Raw genomic sequence first — 11884 nt, 5'->3', positions numbered from 1 at the left:
ACTCGCAATGTCCCAACACATGGTGGCGTGCACTAATAGTTCCTACCAAACAAGCGGAGCCCCCGTTGGTATATTGGGTCTAATATGATCTAAAGTAGGATAACCTTAGGTCTAATGCTTGGCATGTCTTTGAATCCACAAAATTGAAATAAGAACCAAATTTTGGTGAATGTTTAAGTGCTAACCATTTAATTTCACTTCACTTGATAATATCATCCATTAGAAAGCACCAAAACATCCTTAGTCTCTATGTCACAAGGATACGCCATGATACACTTTGAAATAGATCCATATCCTCATGTCCTAGCTTTAAAAAAAATTGCATACTCATATCGATTCCCCATATATCCATATCTGTATCCGTATCCGTGTGATAGAGTCTTTAGTCGGTCTAGCACTGCAAATGCACGTGTCAGATTATACATTTAACATTCAAAACATGAAAATTTAGCATTCCCTTCTCCTTCTTACCATCAATTTGTTTTTTTTTTATATTTACACGGAGAAACCACCAGTAGGATCAGAGACCTAGCCGTACTTACGATCACTGACCTGATAGCGTAAAACTCCATGAGCTTACCCCTTGCCTTCAAGGAGTTACCACGCTTTGGCTTGCACAAGGTAAGACACCTATGAGATTTGAACCTAAACAACCTGCGTAGCAGCCTAGGCCTATCCCACTGGGCCAAACCCCTTTGGTGCTCCATCTCTATTATGCAAATTTAATTTGAATTGTCTATTCCTTACAATAACCTAAGGACAAAGCAAGGAAGTTGACAGCCCAAGTACCACTTGATATTAATTGTGATTTGTGTGCGACCAAGATCATAATTTCAGCAAATCAAGAAAAGTATGGAAACTTGTACATCATGTGTTATGTGTGTATTACTAAGACTAAGCCAAAACTGTCTTTTTCTATAGGACAATAGCAGGAAAGACCGGCATGAATTTCGTTCAACTATGTCCAATTCTTAACCAAGCTAAGCTTCATTCTCACGTTATGTCACATGCCAATTTTCTCTAATGTTCAAGAAAACTGTGGACCCAACACCTCGAAAAGGTACATCTCAATAATAGCCCTAGGAGTTTACAAAAATTACAAACTCACCACTGGATGTCTAAATGGTTTACATGAACAATAACTTTGCGTCTGTGGATTTGGGGTTGTCAATGGGTCGGATTTATACTAGACCCACATGTGTTTAGACCTGGATCTGATACTAAGTTGCTCGCCTCAGATATGGGTCTGGTTTTGACTAACCTAGCTTAGACACTGCCGGATCTTGATCCTATTGTAGATGGCACAAATCAAACCAGATGAGATCTTTCCTTTTTTCTTTTGTTTTTACTTTTTAGTTTTTGCATTGAAAAATAGTGGCCTTAAATCTTAATCAAGACTCAGGTAAGACCCAGGTATGGTGTGGATATTTCTAATCCAGACCTGGGTTTTCACATGATTAATATAACTAATCATAACTATATCACTAAGTTTGAACTTGGATTCAATGTTCTGGGTCATGCCAGATCCATTGACTCCCCCACCTAGCTAGCAATGATTATGACAGCACCTGTTTGGATTAATTTAAATGTTTAAGTAATTCTCCTTAATTTGATACATTTACGTAAACAGAAAGATTTGTTACGATCATTTATATATATATATAACTTCAATTGATATATCAATCTTCCTTCCTCGTTAGTCTTACCTACCGAACAAGTCATGGTAGTTGAGTCAAAAACTTGACTCATGAGATCCCAACTAAATTACGCAGACGAACGAATAGCAAATGTATTCCCTTGCTATTCCCTCATGTAAAACATGTAAAAGCATTTTATTTTTATTTTTGGTAGGTCGTGGGCCCTAAAGGATCAGATCCACCACTCATGAAATAAGTAAAAAGTGTTTCCTTAATAAGCCAAGATATATAATGGATGATGTACTATGGCATCTTTGTAAATATACTAAAGGGTTACCTAGGTGACATCTTCTTCAAGGTGGGGCCCCATGGGATTTTTTTTCCCCTTATCTTTGACCTGATAGGTGAGCTGGATACAGGAACAGTTTACCTATGGTGCATAATAAGAATCCCTTGAACACTCTCACTTCCAAACACACACACACAGAGAGAGAGAGAGAGAGAGAGAGAGAGAGAGAGAGAGAGAGAGAGAGAGAGAGAGAGAGAGAGATGGGTGGTACTGTGGAGAAAATGTATGTGATTGCTCTGCTCTTGTTGTTCCTAATTAGATGTGAAGGAAGCCATAAGAGGTTGAAGAGCTCCAGCTGTGGTTTTAAGGCTATCTTCAACTTCGGGGATTCCAACTCAGACACAGGAGCCATATCTGCATGTTTCTATAGGACTGCCCCTCCAAATGGAATCACCTATTTCCACAAACCAAACGGGCGTACTTGTGATGGTCTTCTCATCGTTGATTTCTACGGTAACCATATGCCTTCTTCTTCTTCTCCTTTCTCTTCAAAGTTGATTTTCAGTTAGCTAGTGGAATCATCTATGCCAAGGTGAAGAAATCTGAATGCTTTGCATTTTAGCCTCTAAGTTGAGTAATTGTTCTTTAAGAAATGGTGATATGGAGTTTTTTGGTTTCTATTTCTGCTAAGAAATGAAAGTTTTAGTGTGCAGTAGATATTGTGCTAAAGCTCCTTAGGAGCATGATAATTATCACATGAAACATGCCTTAGCTAACTCTTAAAAAGCTGCATAACATTTATTTTTAAATAAAAAAGCTGTATAACATGAATTCTGTTTTTTTTGTACTCATTAAATAAAAAAAAATATGAACTCTTCAAGAAATTAAAAAAACTGTATCACATGAACTTTGTTTGTTTCATGTGAACTCAAAAGTTGTCTAGGGTAGGTCTAGATACTTTAAATAATCCTAGTGAACTTTTGTCACCAAATAGACTGATACATGTCATTTTTTATGGCCATCTTGACAAGTTTTTTGGAGTAATAAAAGAAAAAAAAGAGTAATTCACAAAGGTACCTAATTTATCATTTATATACAAAAAGCCACCAAACCACTTGCTTTATCATGTATTTCAAATACGTGCCGGAGGTATAAAATGACCTTTTATTCTGTTTTGGGGAGAACAACTCATCTTGCCATTACATGGTCTTTTGTAAAAAAAATCGACAGATGAGGGCATTTTGGTCATTTTCACTAAACCGAGCTCAATTGAATGATATTATTTTAAGATCAAGTATGTTTTTGAAGCATAAATTGCAAAAAGGAGTCAGTTAAATGTAATTATCATATCTTAGGTGCTTTTTGTAAATAGCTAATAAGTTATGCATCTTTTTGTAAGTTACCAAAAAAAGGGAAAAAAAACCAAGAAACCATATGACCATAATTCATTGGAACTTGATTTAAGAAATTAACTAGTATTGGTCTATTAGACTGGCCATGCACGATGGGCCTATAAATAGGTGGGCCCAACTATGTGTCACCCCAAATTGGATTGCTCCATTTCTTGAAGCCAATGCAACATGCTTACATTAAAAAGTACCCTGCATATGAATGCAGCCAATTTTGCATTAATTGGAGACGTAGTACAAGCTCAAATAATTTAAACCGTGGTACTTTTAGAGTCCTTCAAATTTCTCAGGCTTTACCATGGTAAAAGCTAGCCATGGAATCTGAAAAATTGCCCCCCCTCAATTTTGAACATGGCAAAGGAAATCTTTAGTGGCGTTTGTTACTGCTGCTTAAGGCCTTGCAGTTATAACACATCATAATTGTGAGCCCTTTAGTGCGGTCTCAAACGGCGCTAAAGGTTGCTTTTATGGAAAAAAAATCCGCTGCTAAAGGGTATATATATAAAGCCTTTCTTTGCCATCGTTTTACTAAATTAAGAACAATTGTGTAATATTTGTTGATTTTTTTAACTCATCTTTTATGCAGTTTTTTTATCTGTTTTTTTAATTTGAAACCAAATAAAACCTTTTGTAATCTAGTATTCATTATTTAATGATTTTTGCCATTTCACGTGTTAAACATGTTTTTGTATACTCTGTCCTAAACGAATAACGTGTAGACTGCCAAAATGTTTTCTTCATTTTTCTTCTCCAAAACATAGGGATATAATATGTTCTAATTAGGTTTGTCTGGTATTTAATGGATAAATTTAGAGGGTATTCGGCAAGTTGTTAACTATGTCATGTCTTTCAGCAATTTCCTAATAGAAAAAAAAAAAATTATGACATGTCTTTGATCAATGAGGTGCCCAAAAGGGCTCCCCACATCTGGCTAGGTGGGTCGACTTAAGGCTTTGAGTTTAGGAGTTCAATACCTGAGGTGTGCATTCTTTGCCGCAAGGTCTAAGCCAAATGAGAAACTATCTTCAAAGGGCATGGAGGGAGTACTCGTGGCGTGTTAAACTGCTGGCACGACCTCCGGCCCACCGTCGGCGGCGCGATACCTCTTGGGTCATATGAGCTGTCCAAACCATAACAGTGGTTTTTCCATGTGTTACATAAAAAAAAACCACAGAGACACATATGTGAGTGTAAAATTATTGGTTTTATACCAACTGAGTGGTTGGTAGGAGTTATCAGTGCAAGTCTCCTTGTGGTGGGACACTGCAGGTTCAAAACCCAGTGGTACATTGAATAATAACTGGTGGGGGTCTGCCTAATGCCAGCTTGCCTTTCAAAAAGAATAATTTATTGGTTTTAAGCACATCATAGTTTACAGTGTTCTGTTTGGAGACATGGGTATATACTGTTCAAAATTGGCAAAACCAAATGCCTAAAGTTTTAATATGTTAAATTTCCAGCTATGGAACTGGGCTTACCATTTCTACATGCGTACCTGGATTCAGTCGGACCGAATTTCCGGAAAGGAGCAAATTTCGCAACTGGTGGATCGACAATTCGCCGACAAAATACGAGTTTTAATCAAGGTGGTGCTAGCCCTTTCTCGCTAGACTTCCAGTTAGGTCAGTTCATTGAGCTGAAAGCAAGGTCCAATGAATCATTCCAGGAAGGTAATACTTCTTCCTGAGTGAATCTTCGATGTAATTCTTTTCATCTTGAGAGTTGATTCATAATTTTATTTTTTCTTTCAAAAAAAAAAATAGATTACCCACGTTGGTGGGGAACTTGGTCGTAAAAAAAATTGATTCAGTAATTGATGCTTGAATCCTATACGACTATGATCTTTCTAATTTTACTGCTGCATTTTAGGATTCTGGTATAAGGGCCTACTTCCTCGAATAGGCACTTTCACGGATGCCTTGTACACATTTGATATTGGACAGAACGATTTAGCTGTCGCATTCGGATCGATGTCCATGGATCAACTCCGCCATACCATCCCTGACATTCTTGCAGAACTATCGAATACTATACAGGTAATAATTGAGTTTTTTTTTCTCTTCCCTTTCATTTTTTTTTTTAATATCTAGGCGGAGAAACTACCCTCAGGATCAGAGCGGCTGTGCCTGCCCTAAGGAGTCACCACGCTTTGGCTTGCACAAAGGGATTCAGTTCTATCAACATTTTAGTGGCAGATATTAATGCAGTTAAAGCATGAGCTTTTTGTAGCGTATGGTAAGGTATGGTGTCGGTGAACTACTCAGGGTTAGACCCATTAAGTGACCCGTACGTGTCCCTAAGAAGGTTCATCGTTATAAAAATAACAAAAAAAGAAGAAGGAGAAGAAGAAGAAGAAGAAGAGATTTAAGCCTCATACTAGAAAACTAGCAGGTTAAGGCCAACTTATCCCACTAAATTTGGATGGTGCAACAAATTTCTTCATAATTGATAGGGTTAGGGTGGGCCAGTTTCTTGGATGGTCCGAATGGCCTGTCGACCCATCCCAACCTAGTCAAACCCAGCACATCAAGAGGATGCCCTGATACACTTTGCACGGCACCTTGTGAACTGGGTGCAACCTATTCAAGCCCAGCTCGAGCCAAGGATGAGGTCAAAACTTTGATGCATGCAGTAGGGCTTAATTTTAAAAGGAAACGCTTGGCCTTGGCTGGTCTCAAAAAACTGGTTTTGGCCAGGACTTAAATGGGTCAGGAATGCCCAACCCTAGATAGGCATTCTATAGTAAAAATGATAGATCCCCACCAAGATACTGTCAGAATCTGGAATTGATTTCTCCAACGTGATGGTCGCATTGTATCAATTGATTTCTCCAACAAAATGTCAGAATTTGGAATTTGGGTCGGGTACCTGTTGGGTAGTTGGGTACCTGATCCGGGTCAGGCCAGGATTGACAGACTTGTGCAGCTCGAATAAGTCTCGGACCCAATCCGGCCTTATTAGTAATTGGGGCAGTTTTAGGTATGGGCAAAATTAATGTCATCTCAATGAAGCCCAGCCTGGCCCAACCAATTCATATATAGTCGGGTCAATTAAAGGGCTCAACCCAACCCACTTTGAATTGACCCGATCCTGGCCCGATCGCAAGATGACCTGGGTTAGGCTTTCGGCAGGCCTAGGTCTAGGTCTATTGATGGCAATAATATTTGACCTGTTTGGTTTTTATGCAGACCTTGTACTGGCAAGGGGCAAGGTCGTTTTGGATCCACAACACAGGTCCAATTGGGTGCGTGCCTTACTCGCTCATATTTACCCCTTCTAAGGCTGGAGATGTGGATGAGCTTGGGTGCATACAATCTCATAATGAAATTGCTCAGGAGTTCAATCGGCAGCTTAAGGAAATGGTCTCACATCTGAGGAATGAGCTCCCACTTGCTGCACTCACTTATGTGGATATCTACTCTGCAAAATATGCATTGATCAGCCAAGCCACCAAGCTAGGTAATTAGATAAAATTTTTTTTCTGCTATTGGTTTTGAAGTTATAATCAACCCCATAAAAATAGAAATGTGAAAAGTCTAGTGGGTCCAATAAGTTGATCAGGTTGGATCACACCTGAGTTGGATCCACTAGACCCGCATGACCAATGAAGCTCAGAAACCCTACAAGAGGAACCAATTCCTGTGATACATTAAATGGTTGAGGTAGCACAAAAAAAGTGTCATTGTTTTGAAAATATTGCATTTTATCACGACATTAACATGACAAAGCCCTGCTTCAGTATTTTTTATATTATTTATAGTTGTATGTATATTTTTATGCATGCCCATATTTTCCTAAAAAAACAGATTTTCCAAAAATTATGAGATTTTTCCTCAGAGTTTTTCCTGAGGACTAGAATTGTGACATCACGATCAGGCAGCGTCCTTTAAGGGCTTGCTTGCCAGACACTTAAAGGGCCTTTGCTTGTATCCAAAGCTTTAGGTCTGACCAATGTAGGTCAGTTTTAGTTGGGATTGGTCCCACAATCCAGGTCTGGTCTGATTTCTGAACCCATTCACTAGAAAAAAAAGGCCAGATTAGAAGTTCAGGGTTGCTTCTATCAATATTTTCTGGATGTTAGTGAACCATCCACCCACAAGGGTGAAACTCCTGGGTATACCCCATCTGTAACTGTACGGTGCCGGAGACAAACCCACATTGCAAGGTAAATGTAAGTCAAATATTTGTTACAAGTTACAAAACATTGTTAATATTTTTATATTTGGTATCCAATGAAATATAGTCAAGTGAATATGATACTCACTACAATAGAGAAACCTGTTAAAGTCCTTGCCACAAACTAGCATCAATAGGATAACACATTACATGATTATAGTCCAAACTTTGCAACGGGGATTTACCAACTTGTGATTTGTGAAATCTGTGAAAATTTCTTATATATATATATATATATATATATATATATATATATATATATATATATATATATATATATATATATATATATAGCGAGAGAGAGCGAGAGAGAGAGAGAGAGAGAGAGAGAGAGAGAGAGAGAGAGAGAGAGAGAGAGAGAGAGAGGAATTGGTTTCTCCTAACCTTTTATAAGGTATGGACAGCACTGATTTTGATTGTTACACGCCAATCAGTCTTTACAGATGTGTTCACCATGTTCCATTTACTAGGAATAAACTGTTGGATCAGGCTTTTTTGAAGAAAAACTGATTTTTTAGGGCTTAAAATTTATAAAAATTTTGAACCATTGATTTTTTAAATCCTTATAAAATTCTGCTCACATGTCAGATCATTCAAAAGCCGGTTCCTACTAGGCAAATAATGTAGATCATATCTGTAGGTCAAATTCTAAAAAACATATTGAAAAAATGAAGAAACGATATTGTTCACACCCTCCAGTTGGGAGGAATCTCTCTCTCTCTCTCATACATATACACACACGAGATCCTCTGTTTGCATGAGTGGAGGATCTGGCATTGGCCCCATGTTAGATCTAACCCTCAATTCTCAGATCCAGGGCATTCAAATGCACCCATAATGTCCATCAAATGCCAGGTCTGAATTTCCAGGCTCATGTCTGAAGGGCGGTGCTGGACATTCAGTTTAGGCCTGATATTATATATATATATATATATATATATATATATATATATATATATATATGTATATATATATATATTCCAAGTTCGGCAGTTGTGGACATTCAATTCAGGCCTGGTATTTGATGGACATTTTGGGTGCATTTGAATGCCCTGGATTTGATATCTGGGGGCTAGATCTAACATGGGGCCCACGCCAGATCCTCCAGTCATGCAAACAGAGGATCTCATAGTGAGCAGTTAAAGATGTATGTGGGCCCCATAATTACATGTTCACTATTCATATCACTCCAAAACACATGGTTTTCTCACCTCTAGTTTTTTTTTTTGGGGGGGTGTGGGACATCGTGCTCTATCTTAGATTTTGAGATCCTATAGAATCAAACGCTCAAAATGCTTTTGATTATTGTGGAGTGGTCCAGGTTCATGGGAATGGGCCTAGTAGGAACCAAATCCAGACCCTTGGTAATAAGGTCTGAGTGAGGACTCGTTCTCCCTCAGGTCCAAAGTTCTATTGTGGGCGCGTCGGACCCGAGTCAATTCCCTCCTTGCCCAACCTTGCCTAGTGTCCATCCCCATCCCCATCCATTGAAATGTAACCAAGATTGCTATTTCAAAAGGAAAATCCATACTTTGTAAATAGTTAACTGGTAGAAAATGACCTACATGTATACTCGGCTAAGCTTCTTTAATTTCTGCATGGGCCTCCTTCTTGCAGGTTTTGTTGACCCCTTCAATATATGCTGTGGACATGCTGGTCAGGATTACATTGTCAACTGTGGAAATACACTGACTGTGAATGGCACTAAAGTTCATGGATCTTCATGCAGTGATCCATTAACCTATATCAGTTGGGATGGGGTCCATTACACGCACGCCGCAAATCAATTGATCGCGAAGCAAATAATCAATGGCTTGCTCTCGGACCCTCCAATCCCGCTTGCCGCAGCATGTCATCGGGTTGATTAGGAACCATTCTTGCTTCAATGTGGAGTCCAAGATCATGAACAGGTCCATGCAGTCGCGGCATGAAGTGCTCAGCTTTGAGTTGACATACTAGTAGCTAGCCTGCATGATTATTGTTCACATGGAAGTAGTACAGAAAGAATGATCACCTACTTATAGTTAATAAGTTTTTTCTCAGTTGTGTAGCCATGTTCTTTGGTCGGGCTATATGAGACATGCTATATATCTCACATTTTGTTTGTGGATGACATTTTATTTAATTTTTAGTCGGCCATATGTTGGTTCTCTTTCTTGTTTGGGACATTGAGTTTGAGAGGTATGCAGGGATGAAAATTAACTATGTTAAGTCACTTTTCAATCCCATTAGTCTCTCTATGGATTGTGGTGAGGATCTTAACTATGTTTTGGGTTGGCAAGTTTCGTCTTTCCCCATTAGGTATCTCGGGCGCTTCTGCTCTTTCATGGGAAATTGAAGGCAGAATGGTGTGTTGAGGTTGTTGAACGCATTCACAAGCGCATTGAGGGATGGAATTTTCGGTTTCTATCATATTCAGGCCGACTTTGTTTGATCAAGCTTGTGCTTTTCAGCGTTCCCACTACAAGAAAATTGTTAATTAGCGACGGAAATTAGCGACGGATTTTTTTCGTCGCTAATTAGTGACAGATTAGCTAGAGATAGAATCTGTCGCTAATTCGCGACGGATTAGCGAAGAAACAAATTTTATCGCTAATCTGTCGCTACTTAGCGACGGATTAGCGACTAAATTTTTTGTCGCTACTTTTTATTACAAGAACACCATTTTAGCGATGGATTTAGAGAGGGAACTCTGTCGTCGCTAATCCGTCGCTAATTAGCGACGGATTAACGACAATATATATTTCGTCGCGGTTTTTGTATTTTGATTTAGCGACGGCTTAGCGACGGAATGTTTCCGTCGCTAAGCCGTCGCTAAATATCGCGTAAATCCCTAATCCCATCCCTCTTTCTCTTTTTCCTGTTTCGCTGTATTGCTCCCGCCCGCCGCCCTCTCCCTCCCGCCGCCCGTCGGCTCTCGCCACCGTCCGGCCGCTGCCGCCGCCGCCTCGCCGACGATCCTCGCTGCCGACCTCCCTGCTTGGCTAGCGGCTGCGCCAGGGACTCCGAGCACCGGCGACCCGCCGCCGACCTCTTCCTCCTCCCTGTTGTTCCTCTGTGGCTGCTGCCGGGAGGTGTTGTCTCCCCTTCGCCGGCGACTCGCAACCGGCGTCCTCAGCCGCCGACGATCCTCCCTGCAGCCACCTCTTCGCCTCCGCTCTGAGTTCCGGCGACCCAGTGGCCCCCGAGCTTCGCTCCAGGTCTCCCCCTCTCTGCTGTCGACTGCGCCGGCCACCGACGACCTCGCCAGCCGCCGCTCCCCGTGCTTTCCGGCAGGGGGGTCGACCCCCTGCGTTTCCGGCAGGGGGGGTCGACCCCCTGCGTTTCCGGCAGGGGGAGTCGACCCCCTGCCGGAAAGGCATGGGGGGGTCGACCCCCTGCGTTTCCGGCAGGGGTGGTCGACCCCCTGCCGGAAAGGCATGGGTGGTCGACCCCCTGCCGAAAACGCAGGGGGTCAACCCCCCCTGCCGTAAAGGCACGACAGGGGGTCAAACCCCATGCCGGAACTGCCTTTCCGGCAGGGGGTTTAACCCCCTTCCCTGCCGGAAAGGCAGGTGGTTTAACTGGCTAGGTTGAGATTTAAAATTCAAAAAAAAATTTAATTATAAAAAAAAAATTCAAATCGAAATCAACTGGCTAGGTTGAGATTTAATCAACTGTGGTTAGTTAGAGTATTTCATAATTTTTTATCAATTTGTTAGTTTGTTCTAGTTAGAGTAGTTCATAAATTTTTATCAATTTGTTAGTTTGTTAATGTCTACTGGTAGTTAGTTTTACTTCAATTTGTTTTCTTGAAATCTGGTTAGTTAGAGTATTTCAATCTATTAGTCTTTTATAATTATATTTTTCTTAGATAGATTGGTATTTAATGTTCTAACAATCAGTTAGTTAGATTAGGGCTATTTGAATTCTTTATGATAGTGGTGGTTAAACGGAGTTCACATCTTTTCTAGTAAACTAATTGATTGATTTACTATTCCTTTGCTAAGTAGTTCAGATTAGAAATTGTCTATGACTTTATGTTAGTCGACTGGTTCAACATGTTATAGCTGGTTTGTTAAATTAGCATCTTCTAGTTAGATTTGGCTTAACATATATACTATTTTTCTTTTCTCTTCTTTCAATTAGTTAGAGTTGTTTTAATTTGTTTTAATTTTTTTAGTTAGTGTTTCATCTTGTTTCATGATTAGTTAGTTTGTTACTTAATTTGTTTTGTTTTTGTGCAGATTTTTCAACGGAACCAACTCGTGCTCGGCCACCTGTGGTAAGTAAATGACAAAAACAATGCAAATCGGGTAAATACCCGTGGTGAGTAAGTGATGCAAACGTATCACATGTTATTTAATTTATTGAATGCAACACTTTATTGTTCA

General features: G+C 39.9%; 1 protein-coding gene across 1 annotated transcript; it reads left to right on the top strand.

Annotated features, from left to right (window-relative positions):
- The first annotated feature begins 4797 nt into the window (after positions 1-4797).
- Positions 4798-9379, top strand: LOC149843244 (GDSL esterase/lipase At5g14450-like). The gene is made up of 4 exons (XM_090000865.1): positions 4798-5005; positions 5205-5371; positions 6524-6794; positions 9129-9379. The coding sequence occupies exons 1-4, from the start codon at positions 4798-4800 to the stop codon at positions 9377-9379; spliced, it is 897 nt and encodes a 298-aa protein (XP_089856991.1).
- Positions 9380-11884: the final 2505 nt, after the last annotated feature.

The sequence above is a fragment of the Nuphar pumila genome, chromosome 3, assembly GCF_984573655.1.
Source record: "Nuphar pumila chromosome 3, dmNupPumi1.hap1.1, whole genome shotgun sequence".
In the NCBI taxonomy this organism is placed as follows: Eukaryota; Viridiplantae; Streptophyta; class Magnoliopsida; order Nymphaeales; family Nymphaeaceae; genus Nuphar; species Nuphar pumila.
This window is presented reverse-complemented; position numbering and strand designations above follow the sequence as displayed.

Bases quoted from the DNA above. Each gene is read 5' to 3' on its own strand.
- LOC149843244 (XM_090000865.1), top strand. From the start codon at position 4,798: ATGGAACTGGGCTTACCATTTCTACATGCGTACCTGGATTCAGTCGGA. The intron at 5,006-5,204 runs GTAATACTTCTT...GCTGCATTTTAG, and splicing joins CAATGAATCATTCCAGGAAG to GATTCTGGTATAAGGGCCTA. The intron at 5,372-6,523 runs GTAATAATTGAG...GTTTTTATGCAG, and splicing joins AACTATCGAATACTATACAG to ACCTTGTACTGGCAAGGGGC.